The 22,518-nt window shown below is 36.6% G+C and overlaps 2 protein-coding genes across 2 annotated transcripts; both read right to left on the bottom strand.

Annotated features, from left to right (window-relative positions):
* Positions 1-12,252: 12,252 nt before the first annotated feature.
* On the bottom strand, positions 12,253-14,430 carry il19l (interleukin 19 like). Its single transcript, XM_059528778.1, has 6 exons — positions 14,318-14,430; positions 14,016-14,194; positions 13,465-13,527; positions 13,180-13,332; positions 12,670-12,744; positions 12,253-12,456 (listed from the first exon to the last, which is right to left on the bottom strand). Exons 2-6 carry the CDS (start codon positions 14,172-14,174, stop codon positions 12,373-12,375), a joined length of 534 nt encoding a protein of 177 aa, XP_059384761.1. The 5' UTR covers positions 14,175-14,194; positions 14,318-14,430; the 3' UTR covers positions 12,253-12,372.
* A 1,814-nt stretch (positions 14,431-16,244) lies between these two features.
* On the bottom strand, positions 16,245-21,942 carry prelp (proline/arginine-rich end leucine-rich repeat protein). Its single transcript, XM_059529406.1, has 3 exons — positions 21,715-21,942; positions 17,024-18,006; positions 16,245-16,946 (listed from the first exon to the last, which is right to left on the bottom strand). Exons 2-3 carry the CDS (start codon positions 18,000-18,002, stop codon positions 16,783-16,785), a joined length of 1,143 nt encoding a protein of 380 aa, XP_059385389.1. The 5' UTR covers positions 18,003-18,006; positions 21,715-21,942; the 3' UTR covers positions 16,245-16,782.
* Between the last annotated feature and the right edge of the window lie 576 nt (positions 21,943-22,518).

Genomic DNA, 22,518 nt, shown 5'->3' with positions numbered 1-22,518 from the left:
TCGCAAGGGTCGCATCCAGACCCTTTTGCTTCACTAAACTGTCTTTAAAGGAAATCGCTCAACATTTAATTCTGCAGGAGTTTCAGTTTCACAATTTTTTTCTTTAGTTGAACTGTTTAAGGTGTCAAAGCCAACGCTCATTGGCGTTCTGTAGTGACGCATATGAAGCATGTACGATTAAGCTGTTTTGACTCGTGCCTTTGCGGCCACTGGTACCCATATGACTGAGGTTGTGTTCCAAAACAAAACAGAATGCATCTGCTGAAGCATACTTATGGATGTCATGCTGCATAAAAACTTCGCCCTTCCTTTTGCTGGAACACAGTTTGCATAATTTGTTGTCAAGGGCCATCATCATGAAATCTTAAATCTAAATCGCAAGAGTCGCAAGATTTGTAAAATGTTTTGGAAAAGAAGTCTCTTATGCTCAACATGCCTGTATTTACTTGATTTATAATATATAATATATAAATATTGTTGAGAAATATTATTTAAAAATTAAATGATAATTGTTTTCCATTTTAAAATAAATTGTAATGCATTCATGTGTTGGCAGCTGAATTTTCAGCAGCCGTCACTCCAGTTTTTAGTTTCTCATGAAAGAAAACATTCTGACATGAAGATTTAGTGCTTATGAAACTGTTGCAAACAATTCAAAAGAATGGCATTTACTTGAAATAAAAATCTTTTGTAACATTATAAATGTATTTTCTGTCACTTGAAATTAGTTTTAATGAATCCTCTCTGAAAAATAAAGTATTAATTTCTTTTAAAAAATAAAAAAAAATCTCTTGAAACTTTTGAACAGTAGTGTATTAGCGCATAGTTGGCATGGCAAGATAAATAGGTTTATATTCCTTTTAAAAGGGAGAAAATTCATTACAAACCTTTGTTGTTGATGTAAGCAACTGTGTGTCCACTCAAACTCCGATATTTTGGCACAAATTCATCTGTTGCTTCACAATGGTAATGGGCAGAGAGATGATACTGTATATGACCTAGACTATGTTAAATACAATACCAGTGAGGATAAATATGGTTTGTCCAACCACAAAGTGTTTTGTTAAGTCAGTTATTGGCTGCATATAGCAGCAAACTGAGACATTTAATAAACTAAACTCTCAATAGTTTTGCATATATTGATTCATTTTAATGATTTGTTTCAAGGACATTTTTTGCTTTGGCACTGTTGGGTTGCAATTTGAAGTCTAAAGTAAAATCTGAAACTGCTGCTAAAATGGACCTTGAAAAAAAAAAAAAAACATCACACTTGGTCTTCAACAGCACAGTTTTGCACCCTGTACATTTTAATATGTAAATATTTATATGTCACGGTGTGACAAATAGCATCTGGAACTTATTCCCGCTGAAGCAGTGTTCCCGGTGGCCTGTGTGTGCGTTTGTTGCCATGACAACCCCAAATGACGGATTGGAAAACAGGTGTGGGGGATTTACTCGGAGAGTTTGGGTGAGGCCTCGTCAATATTGGAGAGAATAAAAATGAAAGAGAGAGAGGCGGTTGGTGTGGTTTTTCTCTCTTGTGAAAAGTCGTTTTACTGGGTGGTAATAGGGATTTGGAGGACTGGTGAATGAAGAGGAGAGTGTTGCCTTGATCAGGGACTTGAGGACAACAAGAGGAGAGCGAAATACCCCGTTTGCATTGGAGAGGAGCTGAGTAATCGAGAACTGAGTCTCGTAACTGCACGTGTTCGACACTGAATTGGATGTGGTTTGGAGTGTTTGGATCACGATCATAAATATCACTAAGTGAATCGTATTGATTCATTACCGATCTCTTATCTCTCCTTGCATTATAAATGGTGAGGTGAACTCTGCCGGTGTCTGTGAAGAAAAACATCTCAGAACATCCTTCAACAGCATTGAGGATCGCGCCCCTAGTTCCCCCTCCCTCGGACAGGGACCCGAACGTGAGTGCTGGCTTTAAATTGCACTTCGTGAAGTGAGTTTGCAGTGCCTAAATTTGATGTTTTCCCCCACATTATATGCTTGAAGTGGAATTGTCGTGTGTGTGTGTAAGCTACATTCCTTTTTGTTATGCACTCTCCATGTGTTATGCAGGCTGACAGTCAATAATAAGAGTTCTGTGACATTGATCTGTTCCAACTGACTGGATGTTGAGGAATTATCATCTGGGATGTGAATTAACCCCTCTGTTGTGCTAATAGGAGAAGAAATGCCCTGTTGAAATATTTACTATCTGCAGTAGAAGTAAATCAGTAAAAGCCTTGTGCAACCTGTTGACTTAGAGTCTGATGTATCCCTGCCATTCAACTGTATGGTGAGAAGTGTTCGTTCCTTCCAATGCATGTGAACTGTATATTTGCTTAACATCCGTTCTGTCTGCCTCAGAAGAAGCCCCGTTCAGCCCGTTGACTTCGAGTTTGCTGTATCCCTGCCATCTATTGGGATTGTGAGAAGCGTTTGCTCCTTCCAACGCATGTGAATTGTATACTTTGTTTGAAGCATTCACCCTGTCTGTCTCAGTAGAAATCCCGCGCAGCCTGTCGACTTTGAGTTTGCTGCATCCTTGTGGCCCACCTGTGCTGATAGAGGTGACTGTCCTTTTGTCACGAACGTGAGGCTGACACGCTTGGTCTGGAATACCCACTCTGTCGGTTTCAGAAGCCCCGTTTACCTTGTTGGCTTTGAGTCCGTTACCACGTATAACTCCTTGGTATTGGAGAAGTGCCCGCCCCCGCTGTGAGCAAGCGTGGGAACAGTGTGCCGCGTTGGAGTCGCCGTTTAGTGTGCCCCCTACCTAATTACTCACCGGCTTGCTGTGTACCTGCCTAAGGCCCTGCTCCGGGGTTACAAAGCAAGTAGAAGAGCCTGACTACATCCCTCCCAAGGAAGACTCCCCTAACCATCTACCGTAAGACCGTGCACCTGCCGTATACGCACCAGACTGATATCATTCACCTCAAATTTCGCACCTGTGAAGGAAGGTTGGAATTACATACTTACCGGAGGAGGCTTACCAGACCTCTCACTTGCCAAACACATTGCCACCTGAAGGCTGTGTATCTGCTGTATACGTACCTGACTGATATCCATCCGTCCCAAATTCTGCATCTGTGAAAGGAGGAAGGAAGGTTAGAAGTACCTACTTGCCAGAGGAGACGCAATAGACCGCTTGCTTGCCAATCGTATCCCCACCTGTGAAAGACTTACTTGACCACCCACCTGTTCTCTGTCCATCCATTGCGGGGTCCGCACAGAGGAAGAGGGTGGAAGAGTCCCCGGTCGCTGCACTGTTCACCTTCGATTCCTGAGGGCAACAAAGAATATTTTAGATTAGGATTTTCAATTTGCTTTTACTTCAAAATAAAACTTGTTAAATTTATTCTCCGACTCTTCCCTCTGATACGCTCCTCGAGGTGGTCTTGGTTCAGGGGTGGGCACAGTCTAGCTTGGGCCACCCGACCTGTGACCGATAAGTTAATGAGTAAAACAGCAAATGACTCGACAGACTTTGAGTTTATGACCAATAGTTTCATTAAAGTATTTTTCGTGACCCATAATGAGTTTGATTTGAGGAAGTGGTATAATCGGGGACATGTGCCATGGATTCTGGAATAATGTCATGGCATGTTGTGTCAGGCATGACACAAGTCTCATTGACAAAATAGAAGAGTGCAGGTACTATTGTGGGTTTTTGTAAGCTCATTTAGGTTCAGTGCTGCAAAGCTGTCGTGAACTGCCTCGGGTGCTTAGCATGCAATTTTGCTCATAGTCCTGGGAAGTTTTAGAGGAAGTATATTAAGTGTGCTGAGTAGGTTCTTTCCCATTTGGTTAAGAGTGACCTACTGTACATTTAGTTTCGACCATGCAAAACAGCTGTTTTGAAACTGTAGAAATTTTAAACCATGTTGCATTTTTTTTGTGTGTATGTGTTTTGGGTACCCTGGCAGTATTCTTAATAATAATGCTTTGCTTTCACTGAAAAAAGTTTCATTCATCCAATAAAAAAATAATAGGGTAATGTTTCACATTACAATATAAATTTTATTTTTGATCCAAACAAAAAAAATAGAGATTTAATCAAAACAAAAATTCTCACAAGAAATTTATTTTTGTTATTTTCATAGACATGAAAATAAGAATAAGACCAATATTCTTTGAGCCAAGTTTTATAAAAAGTTTTCATAGACCTAGAAAATATTGTTTAGGGCAAATTACTTATTTTTCATTGGCTTTTTTTATTGGATGAATGAAAAAAATTATTCAGCGTAATTTCCAAGTTAAATCTATGTCAGTAGTTTTATTTTTCCAATTTGTTAAACTAGAAAATGAAGAAAAAAGCAAACAAATAAAGGAACATTCATGCAATTATCTGTTTTATTTGAATTAAATTCCAAATGTAAAAAAAAAAAAAAAAACATGACTTTTTGTGACATGAAAAAACTAGTTGAACAAACTAACATAAAACAGTTTATTTCAGAATAACAACAAACGGCATCAAAACTAAGGTTTTAGTTCACAATATTGGCAGTACTGAATTTTTAGGTACTAACTCACCTTTTTTGAAAAAAAAAAGAAAATTATGTTGTGTATTTGGTTTAATGAAATGTGTTTATGCGGTTTAAGGTTAAACATTATTTTCCACATAATGTATATATTTTTTGCTCCTCTATGGCTCGCCTTTCAGAAATACATCAATTTTTACAAAACTCATTGGTCTGATAAGCGAGGTGTGCTCTGATTGGCTAGCTATCCAGTTCGTTGTGATTGGCCGAATACCTCAAGCGTGTGAAGGAAAGTTACACCCCACAGCATACCGTGATGCCAAGTCCCAGCATGATGAGAAAAAAAACAAAACCCATTACAAACGAGGCATTTGTTGCATCCAGTGGGGACATAATTACTGATTATATATATTTTTTTACATGTTGCATATCATGCCAGGTAAATGCAAAACCAGGTTTCATGTCTGCATTTGTGAACGGAGAAATGACAAACAACAAGCACTACTCTACACTGCTCAAAACTCATGTTTGAATCATCAGACTTTGTGTGTAGACAACATTGTAGGCTACTTTACCAGATTCAGGAAATAGTGCTTAAATGAGCTTAAACTGTTCTGGAACAGTGTTTTAAATACAACTTAACCACTAACTTCTTTTGGAAATCCAAACTAATTTGTTTCACTTTCACAACAAAACACACGGTGACACACATGGCAGGCTTGAGCAAGGCTTGGCCAACGGATTCGACGAAGAAGCTAGCGGCAACCATGTGACGACCCTGGGCTAGACTCCTCTTTGTCCACGGTGAAAGCCAATAGTTGATGCATTTCATCAGCGACCAGAACTTAGCAGCTCCAGGCATGACGAAGCGGATATCGCACCTTTTTTGCAAGGCAAAAACAAAGTAGTTTTGCTTTCTCAACGAAACACACAGCATCTATACGACATGGCGGCGGCAACAACAACACTATGGTGAGAGAAGAAGTTACGCCTTCTTTCTTTGCGTGAACATTTGGGCGACATTATGCAAATATTCCCACAGAGTTACATGTGTGGGCGTGTTTAAACAATATGTTTTAGGATGGATGAGTCTTAACTTTTATGAACAATATCTCTTTGGGTTTGAGGCTTTAGTCTTTGCAACTTTAGGAATTGTATCTATTCACGAACAGCTTGTAAAACCCCAAAGAGAAAGGAAAACTTGAAATTGCATCATATGACCCCTTTAAGAATCATAGTTACTGTTTTCTTGTGTCAAACACAACTATGCAAAAAAGCATTTATTTATTTATTTTTTCATTTATTTTCGGCCATATGACAGAGACCTGATATTCTATTTGTTGTATTTCTGTTTTTCATAAAACTAAAGAATATTCAGTGATTCTATATTAACTTTTGCATTAGGGTTGCCAACTTCAGAAAATGAAAACAAGGGACAACTGTGAATCTTTATAGGATAATAAGGGACAGAAAAAGGGACGCTCAAAATATTTGTTCTGTACAACATATTGTCATTTCCGTGTCTTCAGTCAATTATGTGTATAAAGGGTTCTCAGAAAGAATCACATTTGTTTTGCTTAACCCATATACCATTATTCTAAAAATAAAGTTTAATGTCATTCAAAAAATGCCATACATCTTATACACAAAGCATAGGCCTGAATAAATTCTCTATAGAATTGTGACTGCTCAAGTAGTATAATAATATAGGAGGTGGATATACTGTGGAATTACTGTACATAGGCTACAATATGACATAACATTTTGAAAGGATAACAACTGAACGTCTATGAAACTTCAATCAGTAGAGCATTTTTTAAAACAATGACATTTAAAATGGTGAACAAAAATGTTATTGCAACCATATTATGCATTTGCATTTAGCAGACACTTTTATCCAAAGCGACTTACAGTGCATTCAGGTTATCAATTTTAACCTATCATGTGTTCCCGGGGAATCGAACTTGATAGCACAATGCTCTACCAACTGAGCTACATGAACACTATACCATATAGCCTATGATTTCATGAAAATGTATATTTTTCAATTAAAGAGAACTTGGAGTGTGTGTGCTGCTTTTGGTGCTTGAATTTGTTCTTCAATATTAATGAGATCCAGGTTTAGGAATATCCCAGAGGTTACAATTTAAATTTTTTTTACATTTTGTTAGTCTCTATTTAACAACATTAACTTTCAATACTGAAAGAAGTCCTTGCCTAGCTGGATGTTGTGCTTGTGATCAATAATCACATTCTTTGCATTCACCCAAACTGAATGAACAACAAAATGCACAATGTGCATGTGAACGTCATGGCAATGTACAACACAAAGTACCTTACCTTACGAGAAACACTTAAAATAATGCTTAAATGCACGTGACTAACGTAAATCAAGTAAGCATAAACACAGGCCACGAAGTGTTGGCAGACCAGAGGGAATTATCTGAATTTTATTTTTTTTTCTAGAAAACTTCTTGCACCAAATAAATTCAATAACTTTCAAGGACCTGTATCTATATATGCTTATTTTCAAAAACTTTCCAGGGCCTTGAATTTTTTTTTTTTTTTTCAGTTTCACAAACTTTCAGGGATTTCAAGGACCCGTGGGAACCCTGAGTCTACCTGTCAATAAAGCAATCCTCCTCAGAACAGGTCTCAGTTAACCCACATGACTTACAGCTGATCTGGAGCTTCGCTGTGAAGAGGCATAAGTGTACATTTTAGTGCATAAAGTAATTTAAATGAATGTACATGCCTGATGTGAACAACGACATTGTTTCATTCTTGTATAACTTCCATGTTTGAACACAGAGACAGGGTTTCACAGACAGGGCTTAGTTTAAGCCAGGACTAGGCCTTGGTTAAATCAGGATATTTAAATGGTTAGTTCACCCAAAAATGAAAATTATGTCATTAATGACTCACCTTTATTTCATTCCAAACCCGTGAGACCTCTGTTCATCTTTGGAACACAGTTTAAGATATTTTAGATTTAGTCCGAGAGCTCTCAGTCCCTCCATTGAAACTGTGTGTACGGTATATTGTCCATGTCGAGAAATGTAATAAAAACATCATCAAAGTAGTCCATGTGACATCAAAGGGTCAGTTAGAATTTGTTGAAGCAAAAATAACAAAAATTACGACTTTATTCAGCATTGTCTTCTCTTCCGGGTCTGTTGTAAGTGCGTTCACAACACTCCAGGGACGCTGCTGACGTGTTATCTTGTTATTGGGCGCACCAGAAAACACGTCAGCAGCGTCATACTTCAATAATCTCATCTCAGTCTCATCTCATCTCAGGGTACAAGCGCGGTTTTGTCCACTGCAGTTAACGGATGAGAAATGTCCCGTCGTTTAGACAAACAACAATTTTCACCGATCACAAACAGTCTCTCGAGGTAGGTAAATGCAGGAAAATAACGTCCATACATTTAACTTATCTAAAACAAAGTTTCCACCTTCTCATCCTCAGATCGTTGAATTCACACACAATCACTGTGATAAAATTGTGTGTGAATTCAACGATATATTACTTGAAAAATAAAACAAATCATTGTAAATCAAATTGAAAGACAAATTATTAATTGGATGAAGTAGGCTACTGCTTAAAAAAATTTTTACAGTGTAGGATGCTTCGCTTACTGTTATCATTTTGGTATAATTTTATGTGTAAATAGATCAGCAAGATCTATAACACAGGAAATTTCCTGTTATGCTGAGCTGGTTTCAGTGAATTCACTAAAGTTCTTTCTTTTTTTCTTTCTTTCTTTTTTTTATATAAAAGGTGTTATGAAAGCTATTCAGGAAATTCAAGCCATGTCAGCTATTTAGTGCACATTTCCATTACCATCATCAGCGATTTAGAGTGGAATAATTAATCTGTTTCACTGCCACTGGAAAGCTATTAAATATTTGAATGTTGTGCATGTATAAATGTTTCCATGACGATGTCTCCATGACAATGATTAAGATGCCCCCTCTCCTACAAAGCAAAGTAAATTATCTTGGTTTTTATCTTGGAATTTTAGATCTTTTAATTTGGCATGACAATGTATCAATTTAAGATAGCATATGAGATTACAGTGTCAACATCTATTTATTTTTAAGGTTGGTTCATGAATGGCAAATATATCAAATTATAGCACAGCATAGAGGGTTACTGTATAACAACAACAACACTTGGATCTCATATATGAAGGTCACAAAGAAGTCTACATACTTTAGTGCCACTTCTGTTAGATTGGATTTACCATGGTAGATTAAGTCAAATTTTACATTTATTTAGCATTTGTATTTAAGATGTATCTGTGTCACAGTCGTGGACTTCTGTCCCTTTGTGTTTCCCTATTTGGTCATGTTCCGTTCCTCGTTTTGTTAATTGATTAATCCCCACCTGTTTCCATTCCTCTCATTACTTTCCTTGTGTTTAAAAACTGCACTTTTTTAAAGTATATATATATATTTTTAACTTATGATTGATCACTTCACAATTAGGTGGAATGTTCCACTCGTAAGCAGTTTTCTTGCTTTGTAAATATAGAAACAAAGTATTGAAGTGGCTTTACATTCAATCTCTCATATAAAGTTTCAGTATTACACCAGATATGATATCTCACCAGCAAAACACTGCTTATTGTTTACCACCACTACTGGCCACTAGAGGTCAGGAAGGTTGCTGGTTGAAAGTAAGGTTTCTGGCCTAAATTAGGAAAAGCATACTACTGTATTCTTACTTAGGCACCAGTAGCAACTCATAATGTAAAAACAGCACATAATGTAAAAACTGCATAATGTAATAAGTATTACATTATTTTTGTATTAAAATGTTCATAATGTAGTAATTTTCTCAAAACGTAATAAAATCTGAGCTCATAATGTAACAATCATTTTTAAATGTAATAAAAATGTCTAATCTATCTATCTATCTATCTATCTATCTATCTATCTATCTATCTATCTATCTATCTATCTATCTATCTATCTATCTATCTATCTATCTATCTACAACCCGAATTCCGGAAAAGTTGGGACGTTTTTTAATTTTAATAAAATGAAAACTAAAGGAATTTCAAATCACATGAGCCAATATTTTATTCACAATAGAACATAGATAACGTAGCAAATGTTTAAACTGAGAAATTTTACACTTTTATCCACTTAATTAGCTCATTTAAAATTTAATGCTTGCTACAGGTCTCAAAAAAGTTGGCACGGGGGCAACAAATGGCTAAAAAAGCAAACAGTTTTGAAAAGATTCAGCTGGGAGAACATCTAGTGATTAATTAAGTTAATTGATATCAGGTCTGTAACATGATTAGCTATAAAAGCTTTGTCTTAGAGAAGCAGAGTCTCTCAGAAGTAAAGATGGGCAGAGGCTCTCCAATCTGTGAAAGACTGCGTAAAAAATTGTGGAAAACTTTAAAAACAATGTTCCTCAACGTCAAATTGCAAAGGCTTTGCAAATCCCATCATCTACAGTGCATAACATCATCAAAAGATTCAGAGAAACTGGAGAAATCTCTGTGCATAAGGGACAAGGCCGGAGACCTTTATTGGATGCCCGTGGTCTTCGGGCTCTCAGACGACACTGCATCACTCATCGGCATGATTGTGTCAATGACATTACTAAATGGGCCCAGGAATACTTTCAGAAACCACTGTCGGTAAACACAATCCGCCGTGCCATCAGCAGATGCCAACTAAAGCTCTATCATGCAAAAAGGAAGCCATATGTGAACATGGTCCAGAAGCGCCGTCGTGTCCTGTGGGCCAAGGCTCATTTAAAATGGACTATTTCAAAGTGGAATAGTGTTTTATGGTCAGACGAGTCCAAATTTGACATTCTTGTTGGAAATCACGGACGCCGTGTCCTCCGGGCTAAAGAGGAGGGAGACCTTCCAGCATGTTATCAGCGTTCAGTTCAAAAGCCAGCATCTCTGATGGTATGGGGGTGCATAAGTGCATACGGTATGGGCAGCTTGCATGTTTTGGAAGGCTCTGTGAATGCTGAAAGGTATATAAAGGTTTTAGAGCAACATATGCTTCCCTCCAAACAACGTCTATTTCAGGGAAGGCCTTGTTTATTTCAGCAGGACAATGCAAAACCACATACTGCAGCTATAACAACAGCATGGCTTCGTCGTAGAAGAGTCCGGGTTCTAACCTTGCCTGCCTGCAGTCCAGATCTTTCACCTAAAGAGAACGTTTGGCACATCATTAAACGAAAAATACGTCAAAGACGACCACGAACTCTTCAGCAGCTGGAAATCTATATAAGGCAAGAATGGGACCAAATTCCAACAGCAAAACTCCAGCAACTCATAGCCTCAATGGCCAGACGTCTTCAAACTGTTTTGAAAAGAAAAGGAGATGCTACACCATGGTAAACATGCCCCGTCCCAACTATTTTGAGACCTGTAGCAGAAATCAAAATGGAAATGAGCTCATTTTGTGCATAAAATTGTAAACTTTCTCAGTTTAAACATTTGCTATGTTATCTATGTTCTATTGTGAATAAAATATTGGCTCATGTGATTTGAAAGTCTTTTAGTTTTCATTTTATTAAAATTTAAAAAACGTCCCAACTTTTCCGGAATTCGGGTTGTATCTATCTATCTATCTATCTATCTATCTATCTATCTATCTATCTATCTATCTATCTATCTATCTATCTATCTATCTATCTATCTATCTATCTATCTATCTATCTATCTATCTATCTATCTATCTATCTATCTATCTATCTATCTCATACACAGGCTAAATAACAGTACAAATATTTTGACTGTCCCTTATACTTGACTGCTTATACTTTATCATAAGTATAATATTATAATTATGACAATATTACAACATTTTTGGTCAGTTTATAATGTAATACATTTCTTATTATGTAATAATTGTTATTACATTATGAGCTCAAGATTTTATTACATTTTGAGAAAATGATTATATAATGAATATTTGTTTTACAATAATAATGTAATACTTATTACATTATGTACCGTTTTTACATTATGTGCAGTTATTACATTACGAGTCACTACATCCAGCTTTTCCATGACCCTACAGAGGATAAGTGGTTTGGAAAATGAATGGATGGATGAATATTCTACTATATTCTTCTGCTGTTTCTTAGTATAGTCGAATGGTATTCCGAATTCAGCTGTACAGCAACATTTAACAGAAATGTTGCATCATTTCTTTTTTCTTTCCTTTTTTTTCTTAGCACTGTCAAAAATTAAGTCATAATTTGACGTGGTATGACAAATTCTTCTTGTTTGATATGAATAGCAGTGAACCTGTTACTAATTGGAAATTCAGTGATAAATGCGGTTTGTGTTTTTTGTAGCCACCTGATAAAAACTGTCAGAAAACACAGTGATGACTCGCTCAAACAGCTTCTTAACATCTGGGTTGTTTCAGTTTAGTATAAACATGACAAATATGGTTACTTATGTTTACTCTTATAAGGTGAAACTCCAAATATGATACATGAATTCTTTCCTATAATGTGTTTTAATGAACCTTAAAGTTTTTGTGGTAAAACAGGAGATTCATAACAGCTTAAATATATCTTTATTTTATAAATTACATATTTTTTAAAAAGACAACAATACAAAGAAAACAGATCACAAACTGACCGCAAAGGTCTACTTTGCAGCATGACATTTATATATCATGCAAATATGCTCAGAAATTTGATCCAAATGTAGTTAATTATAAATAAATTATTCTCACACACTGCAAAAGGAATCAAAAACTTTTTTAAACTGTTTTTAGAGTCAAGTAGTAAAGATTCATTGTTCTTGAATCTATACAAATCTCCCTGTTTTAGAAATATAATAAATATCTAGCTTCACATAAGTTTGGTCTTGGTGTATTTTCAGTGATGTTGGAAACTTTCTATCCATTCAAGTAGTGAATCCAGCTCTCCAATGGCCTTGACTGCTCCTGCTGCCAGATCAAGCTGAAAGACAAAGGAAAGTTATGTTTTCTTTCACTTTATGTTCTGATTTTGAGGGAAAAGTCAGTAGAATTTGGGGGAATTTATTTAAATATGTTGAAATGTGTTAAACTAAGCCTTTTGTAGTATTTTCAGATTAAATAAAAGATTTAAAAAAAATATCTGTGGTGGCAGGTCTAGTTATTAGTTGTCCTGTCAGTAAATTACGTCTCTTACCTTGTCATACATGGTTTGAATTCCTGCGAGTTTTTGTTTGGCATCTTCACTGCACTCACAGTGTGCATTAGCATGCTTTTGGAAAGAAACAAAGGGACATGATTAGATTAGTCTTCTAAAAGCTTTCCAGCAACATCTCTCTATCTCTGTTGATGTGCTCCCACCTGCCTCTAATCCTCCAATACTATTCTAAAATACACAGAGCTTGATTTCATTTAAAGTTGTTTATTCATACGTAGATAATCACAGCTTGCACATCCATTCTTTCACAGACAGGTTTGTAGGTCATAGTTGGTAAAATGGAAAAGTCCCAAATATTGTAGCATACTAAATTTTTGGTCAAATTTCTTCTGCAGGGATTTCTGATGCCATTCAATTGCCTTTGTCCTTGACCTTTGTAAAAAATTTGCAAGTTACAACAGTGTGCGGGACTTTTCAGATTTTTTTGCCCCACCTGTCTTATGGTTGCAACAGTTTGAAAAAGCTTCTTTAACTAGTAGTGTTACATACACACACTCGCAGGTCCTTGGTGATACTGAAGAAGGAGTTGGCCAGTACACTGGTGGTTCTGCGATGTAAAGGATGACTGCTGCTGTAGTTGATAAAGACCTTATCCAGGTAGAAGTGAAGGAGCTGCCTGAGGAAACAGCAGCTTTCTGTAGCCTAATAATAGGGAAGACACATAAATCACCGGTTTTCTGACAGTAATATGTGGTACATTTTAATTGATCACTTAATTCTACAAAAATTATGATGCTACCGGCCCTACAAAAAAGAGAATCAAAATTTTTTTACCTGCATACTGTTCATCACATCTTTTCTAAGTAATCTGATTCCCTTGTGATCATCTCCTGAAATCTGTCAAAACACCAGATATTATCCGATTGCATAACTTTTGTAATCACTACATAACCTCAAAGCACAGATGCAATCAAATGAGGCCACCTTAAAAATGGCAATGTTTATGGGAATTTTCTGCTCTGTTTTTGCAAGGGATATGATTCGTCAGCCTGACAAAGAAGACACTGGCAGGAGTTTCCAGGGGTTGACTGAAGTATTCCTTTCGCTCTTTTTTTGCTTTGTCATGCTAAAAGGCCATTGCTTTTCTTTTGATTTAGGCATGCAGAGTGGAAGAAGAACTTCAAATAAATCAATAACCTGTTGGTTGACATGTCAGGCCTGTCAAGGAAACCCATTGACATCACCAATGATGTCATTGTTATGGAGCGAAATGGACTTGGCACATTTATGCATGTTAAGCATATGTCAAACCACCACCAGCTATTATAACAGAAGGAAATGCTGTGACTAATACATGAATAAGGCTAGACTGTAAACGTGCTTACCATGCTTTGACGGATGTGCTGGAAGTGGTGCCTGAGTTCATGCGTGTGAATGTTCACTTTACAGCTTCCCAAGTGAAGCTCCCGACCCTGGGCTGTGTACCATAGACCACACAGCATGATGCATACAAACATGCTATATATGATAAACAAGTCCTTCATTATGATTCTGACAGTTCAGCCTAGGATAAAAAAACAAAACAGCCAAACATGAGTATATATGTGCTGCATAAATGTAATAATATATGTGCTATATCATTCTTAGATAGGATCAAGTAAATATGCTGTATATCATGTATTATTACCTGGTGAGGTCCAAGGAGTGTTTTTCTTCACAGAATGATGTGCACCTGATGGTGATGGCAGGTGCTCTTATAGTGGGACAGGAGGGGAATTTCGACAGGTATTCCTTGATTCTTTTCTACCTCCCATTACAGTAAGAGGAAGTGTCTATCTTTGTAAGAATATTAATTCATCACTTTGGGAAATTGGCAGGAAGGGATGAAGGACTTCCGTTCAAACCGTTTATGACGTACATAATCTTGCTATACCTGTAGTGGCATGTTATACTGTGTAGTTGGGCAATTATATACATTATAAACTACCGTTTAAAATTTGGGGGTAAGATTATGAGTTTTAATAATAATAATAGTAATAATAAAAGTCAAGTAATAGTGTGAGGTATCATCAATTTCTGTGATGGCGAAGCAAAATTTTCAGAAGTCATTACTCCAGTATTCAGTGTTACATGATCCTTCAGAAATCATTTTGATAAGCTGACTTGATGCTTAATATTTATAATTACCATCAGTTATGAAAACAGTTGTACTGGGTATTGCTATGTGTATTGTATTGGAAATTGATACGTACTGAAATAAGTTATTTTTAGCATAACTTATTATAATAAGTATTTTTTATGTGTATTTACATTTTAACAATAATTTTTATTAAATAATAATGAGGAAGAAAGCTTGCATACTGTTTTTACTCATTATTTGGTTATTCTTTATTTACCAGCCTTTATTACTCCACTTACCACAGGGACAGTCCCGCATGGATAAGGGGCTCTGTGAGGGGCTCTGTGTCCAATTCATATCACTTCTGAAATTTAAATCTAGGACGTTTAGTTTACTAGCTTTACCAACATCTCGGAATCATTGCATGTGAGTATTTCATCTGATAAAGACTGACTGAAAAGTCTGGAGTTTCCTTTTCAATCAAGTTCACATGAACAATTACAAAAATCGAATTTCCTCTTTTTTTTCATATTTGACATTAAGTTAATTTGTTTTCATTTTTTTAAAAGGGGAAACTAATTTCTTCCTGACATTAGTGTGCTTTGTGAATTTTCTTTTTGTTTACTGGCTATTTCATGATCAACTGACCAGCTTTGCTTGACTTCTAAAGCATGTGCGCCAGTAGAGCACTGCTGTTGGGCTTCATTGAAAGGAAATAACTTCAGACCTTTCTTGCTCTGTTTCCTTATAATGCAGGCAGTTTGTTTTCTTTTTGTCCTTCCTAACATCGGTTGCTCTGAATGACTGCCAATCAAACCTGTAATACTGCAATATTGCGTTGTTATGTCACTCATCAGTAACATATATGGGAATCTGAAACATGATTTCGGTAATACATCTCTTTTATCAGGTATAGCATTAAGTATTTAGAAAACTCGATATACAGTAACTGCATCACTCAATATAATGTACAAAGTTCCCACAAGATGTCACTATAATCATAAAAGAATATTGTGCCATGTAAATTTGGCTTAAGAAATGTAAGAATAAAAGTGGTTCTTTGGTCACACTTTATTTAAAGATCCAGTTCTCACTATTAACTAACTGTTAACTAAGACTTTTGCCTCAGTAAACTCTTAATTACTGCTTAATGGTTAGTAAGGCTGTTGTTAAATTTAGGTATTTGAAAGGATTAGGGCTGGGCAATATGGCCATCAAATGTAATATGCTAGTAATATGCATGCTAATAATCAACTAGTTTATAGTGAGAAGAGTGAAAGATTCTTTTAAAGAACCCATAATGGTTTTGCTATGGCATCTTTGCGAAAAACCTACTTTTAGAACGTTAATTTTAAGAGTGTATAGTGAATTCACTACACTGAATCTTCTTGTTTTCTAGTTTTATTGTTATATTATGTAATGTTACGTGAAGCATTGAATAAAGCAGGCGGATTATAAATATGACTTTTAAAAACAAGTCTGTTGAAATAGAGGGTTATTTTTATACATATTTATTTATATAGAAAAATGGGCACAAGATAAAGGCAGGACTACACACAGTACATTAAAAACACAGGCACATTAAGGGCATTTTCAACTACACAGTAGTTACATTATTCCTCCGTTTATCACTTTGCTTCGTCTTATCTTAGTCTATACTACTTAATTGTAACTACACTTGTTGTCTGTTGCACAGTACGTCCGTTAATGTACCTTTATTTTTAGGGTTTAATTAATTCAGCTCAGCCATAGCTGCTGCTTCTGTTCTGTATAATCACATAGAAACGTTTCATGCAGAATACTCATGCTCAGTTGTATTCAAGGCAGGAAATTCAATAAATATGATACATTGAAGGGTTTTAGGTTACACAATGAAACATTCCTGAGAAAAAAAAGGAAAAAAATGCATTGTTTAAAAATGCATTCTGTACTTGTTTTCTCCGGTACTGTTTGATTCAATCAGTACTGTCAAGTAGACAGGAAGGCCTGGCTGTGCACAGGCATGCTGCAATCTGTTCATCACTAAAACCATCTTATATTACTATAGCATGAAGGTGTCTGAAGCAAATGATGACATCTAAGGGAACCGGAGGACTCAAGTGATTGCCATCCAGACGCAGGTATCTCAGTCTGGGTGCTCCGTTCTCTTCATGCATGTTGAGAGAATCCGAGGGACAGATCTCAGTGCCGTTTACACCTGCAAAGACAAGTAAATGTGTTATTTTTGGAGAAAATGTTCTGTAGCAAAATAAGAAGTCAAACTGATGTACATACTCTCAATGTCGTTGTTGTTGAGATGAAGTTGCTCCAGCTCGGAGTTGAACAGGGGAATAGTGCTCAGCTTGTTATGGGACAAATGCAAATCCAACAGTGAGCTCACGTTGAACACCAACTTTGGAAGACCTTTGTCACTAAGCTGGTTATAGTTAAGTCTCACAAAGGCCAGGTTTGTGAATTCCTTAAAGTAGCCCTGTGGAATCTCCTCAATGTTATTTCTGTCCAAGAACAGTTGGAAAAGGCTCTTTGGTATATTCACAGGCATTTTCCTGAGGATGTTGTGGGCCAGGTTGAGCTGAATCAAGTTCTTCAGATCTTTGAAGATGTTCTTGCCCAAGCTGCTGTCACTGATCTTGTTGTGATGGAGATCCAGAAGCGCGAGATGTTCCATCTTGCTGAATGCTCCTGGAGGGATCTTTGATATTTGGTTGTGGCTAAGTCTAAGCTGCTCCAGACCGGCTGGCAAGTCATCAGGCACCTCCTTTAGCTCGTTCCTCTCCATATAAAGGTAAAGGAGGTTTGGCAGCTTCTCAAACACATGTTTCTCCACTGAACGGATACGGTTGTTTCCCAGATTTATCCACTTAAGCTCAGTGCAGTTTTTGAAAGAGTCTGGGGTTACTTGGTCTATGTAGTTATTCTGTAGGTACAGGTAGTGGGTGCGGAACGGGATGATCGGGACCTTCCGGATGTTGCGGTTTTCACAGTACAGGGCATTTGGGTAAGATGATGGGCAGAAACACTCTCTGGGACAGTCTGGGAATTCAGAGGGAGGGCCTAGGATTGGAGGGGGAAAGTCTGTGGGTTCCTGGGGTTCAGGCTCAGACTTTGGCGCAGGAGAAGACGGTTTCTTGGGAGCAGGAGGTTTCCTAGTGGTAGGTGGACGGACAGGCTTTGGTTTTGGTCTTCGCTGGCCACAGACATCCGTGATCAGAAGAAAGACAAGAATAGAGCAGTATGCGAGCCCAGCTTTCATGGTCCTGAACAGAGAAGCAGCAAGAAAATGTTGTCATTTTGCTTTAATATCGGTTCATTCACAAATATGGATTTTTATTTGTTTTAATTAGCATTTAAATCTGCCATTTCTTGCCAACTTAATATCACAAGATAAAAGTTATTAAAAGTCAGTAAATTTAAATCCTGATTACAAATAGCTAAATAAGAGCACTGTAATTTTAATGTAGGCTTTAATTTGATTTTGGAAGAATTTGATGATAAATAAGAAGTCATATTGACATCTCTGACTTCATTTGATTACACACATTGGTGTTTTGAAAAATAAATAGCACAGTTTGAATTTTTTTTTTATACCTCTTAAAGTTCTACAGGAGACATGTGTGATGCTTCCGGGATTTTTAAACAAAGAAACAGAAACAAAAATGAGAGACTTTGCTATGGAGACCGTTGATCAAGTCTGGCATGACAGAGCCACAGACTCTGAAGTTATTTTTTATGTCATCTTTGTCAAAGCATGCAATCATGTACTCTTCCAGTTTGGCTGGATTATTATGACTTCTACAGACTCTAAAAAAAAAGAAAAAAAGCAGCTCTGGATTTACAGGTTTTTCTGCGCAGGGCTCCGATAAAGACTCTATTGTGCAACGTAAGACCTAGGAAAGAGTGAGTCTTAATGAGGGAAACATACTGGACACCCAGGGGAGCTTAGAGGAAACCAATGGCTGGAATAATTGCAGCGTTAGTATGCTATCGGCTCCTCTATGTGTCACTCTTGCTGAACAAATACCACTTTTGAATTGCTGATTGGTGGAACAGTGAAAACATTACATAATTTCTCTGAGGATTTATATATATATATACAGTACAGACCAAAAGTTTGGACACACCTTCTCATTCAAAGAGTTTTCTTTATTTTCATGACTATGAAAATTGTAGATTCACACTGAAGGTTTGAAACTATGAATTAACACATGTGGAATTATATATGGAATTATATACATAACCAAAAAGTGTGAAACAACTGAAAACATGTCATATTCTAGGTTCTTCAAAGTAGCCACCTTTTGCTTTGATTACTGCTTTGCACACTCTTGGCATTCTCTTGATGAGCTTCAAGAGGTAGTAACCTGAAATGGTCTTCACACAGTCTTGAAGGAGTTCCCCTAGAGATGTTTAGCACTTGTTGGCCCTTTTGCCTTCTGTCTGCGGTCCAGCTCACCCCTAAACCATCTCGATTGGGTTCAGGTCCGGTGACTGTGGAGGCCAGGTCATCTGGCGCAGCACCCCATCACCCTCCTTCTTGGTCAAATAGCCCTTGATGCCTTCAGTGTGACTTTACAATTTTCATAGTCATGAAAATAAAGAAAACTCTTTGAATGAGAAGGTGTGTCCAAACTTTTGGTATGTACTGTATATATATATATATATATATATATATATATATATATATATGCTTTTTATAATTAAGTTAATTTGCAGGCAGTACAAAGTATAAAAATGAGCCATGTAGCTTGATTTTATTTTCTAACAAAATGAAAAACATTTTATTTGATACTTTTTTAATTTATATAACTCATATTTCAGAACTCATTATGTTAATTATGCCTCTCATTAGGCCAAATAGTCTCACTGAGGATTCTTTATCGACTTCTTAACTCCTATGTAATAACAATAAATGCTACAAAAGCTTTGATAATTCATTATCAGTCTTTGATGGACTTTAACTTTCTCATAAAAAAAGGTTTTAAAGCTAGAACTTCTATATGATTTTATGCCACATCTCTTTTGGTCTTATATGTGAACTTTGACTATTTTTTTTTTCTTCTACTCTGGAGTTGCATGTGTACTGGGTCATTACCTTGATTATCTAACTGTGCTTCAGCTTTTATTTTTAGAGAAGTGCCCAGTTGTTCTTTTTAGGAATGTTCTTATACAAAGCATAATCCAGATTTTTTTTTTTCTTTTCTCTTCAGGGTCCTCATAATTTCATAAATGATTTTAAACCACTCAAAGAAAAAAAAAATTGGCAGGTTGACTTCTGGGAAGTGATCTCAAGTTGAAGATCATTGTTCTTACTATGCAAAGATATTTCCACTGAACCATAAAATAAACTTTGTAAAATAAACAGACAGATATATTTCAACATCTTTTTTTTTCTGCTCTGAGCTCCCATCAGGAGTTTCCTTTGATTACTCTTTTATACCATGCTTGTGAAAAACGTTTTGCTGGAAACTTGATGGTAAAAATGAGTGAAATTAAATTAAGCAGATAAAGCTATTGGGTTAAAATGTCTCAAATATGTAGACACTGTGATGCTTGTTTACATTGGGTTCCGATTGTCAAATATTAGGTTTGATTTGATTAGATGGACAAGGCCCTAAAAAACATCCCTGTTCAACCATCGTTTAGCCTAGACGAATCATTTCTCTGGTGAAATTATATATTTTATGCATCCTATACAGAGACTCACAAACAGGCAAAAAAACAAGGAGCAGGGCAGTGAGTCTGATGGATCACTATCAGATGTTTGGCTGAAAATTCCTGGCTTGGGTGTCAGCTGCATGGTCATGGAGAGCATGCAGCAGGGCTCAGGCCTCGAGAGAAAGGAAACCTGGGAAAATGTTGATTTGTTTTGTTCTCTTCTGCATGCCTGCTTTAGGTGGGGTGCAAATGAGATTGTGACCCTGTCTGGGCATTGATTTATTCAGAAATGTCGAAAAACAAAGCTGAATAATATTTGTGACCATATAAGGAGATTTAGGTCATTACTAGGCTTAAGACAAATGCATAATAACAAAAACATGTAATGAGTCAGTGCTGGAAAGGCTCAAAATAGGAGGGAACTGTTGAGTTTTAGATTTGTTTAGAGGTCGAAAAAGACGAAAGAGGTCTCTTGGATATATTATTTCTGAACCAAGAGAATAATGGTTTTGAGGTCTGCTAGCAGAAAATCAACGAGAAAGCTTCTCCTGACATATCAGGTGCAAGATGATTAAGTAAGAATGAATGAATGTAAGAGATGCTAATGGAATCTGCTTTGTTGGGTATTTTTATCATATTGTTTTCAACTGGTTTGGTATGTCTTAAAATGTACACATTAACAAGACTTTGATAAATCAGACAAGAGAATAGACCTGGACAGGTGGTCAAAAGACAGACAGGTGAACAATGCATAATTGGTGATTTTGTTTTGTTATAATGATTTTATTGTTTTTTTTAATATATTATTATTTTGATTATATTTATACTATTACTATAATTAGTTTCATTTTACATATAATTAATAGTTTCATTATAGTTTGATTTATTTATTAATCTATGTTTGAATATTTTTTTTATTTGACTATTGGTTTAATTTTATTATATATGTGTAATATATATATCTTCTAAACATCTAAGAAGTATTAAAACTGAGAACAAAGCTTGTGAGAGTGTCTGCATGTTTTAGCACTGCACTCAGAGATGTTAATGTTAAAAATCTGGGCATTAATTGAGCTCTAGTTGGTGCACAAGTACCCGAAAGTACAGCCAAAGTAGTCATGCCATTATTTTCATAAGCTCTAACTAAACTGAATAAATGACACTTAGCTAAAGAATGCGGATTTTAGGACCAAATGAATGGCTAAATTCATGTGCTATTAATTGCAAGCATCCACAGATTTTCTGATTATTATGTATGTCTCCTTTGAGACTGATTTATGGCTGTTTTGAAGAAAAAAAACATTTCTTACCTGTTGCTGGTTCCTGCCCTCGTTTGATGAATCCGTCTTGCTGTCACTTCACTCTCACTGAGTTCTGCTCTCCCACCTTGCTTTCTCCTCCTCTCTCACTCTGTTTCTTTTCCCCCTCTTTCCTCCGTACTTCCCCTGTTCTCCTCTGCTAAGCAGGCTGCCTATTGGGTCTTTCCCTCTTTTCCTTGTGAAGGTCAACAGTTCTGTCTGCCTGCTCCGCCTTCAGGGAAAGTGGCCCAAATTAAATTGAAACATCCATCCCTTAACACTAGGATCTGTTCTCCCCTGCTATACACACTGATGCATGTAAATGGGTGTGTATCGAGGACTACAGGGCCAGTGGGATGGGGTGGAGATCAATACAGAAAGCATGGGGTCAGAATTCTTTCCATTATCATCCCATAGGAAAAATGTATTGCTTATTGGTTGCTTTTCCTAAGCTCAGGAGACTTGAGATTCTCATATATCTCTCATTTTAGTATCAACAGCATTTCAGATGTTTCTCTGAAATCCAGAACTCTTTATTTTCTTGCTGTAATCTCTTGCAGGACTCCATTATAAAAATGTTTTACTGCTCAGAGGTTGCTGTTTTTATTGCAATGGGTTTTTTCACCTTTAATGGTCAGGACAGCAGGAGTAGAGACAGGAAACAACTGGACAGGTGAGAATTGAACAGGAGCAGGAAAGTACCTTTAGCTGGGATTCAAACCCATGTTGTCTGAGGTGCAGTTATGCTTTTATGTCAATGTGCTGCCCACAAGGCTATGGCTCTGACAGAGCTTACTCTATGCTCATAATAGGTCT

Source organism: Carassius carassius, chromosome 38 (assembly GCF_963082965.1).
Source record: "Carassius carassius chromosome 38, fCarCar2.1, whole genome shotgun sequence".
In the NCBI taxonomy this organism is placed as follows: domain Eukaryota; kingdom Metazoa; phylum Chordata; class Actinopteri; order Cypriniformes; family Cyprinidae; genus Carassius; species Carassius carassius.
Note: the sequence above shows the minus strand (reverse complement) of the source record. Positions and strands in the feature narration are given on the sequence as shown.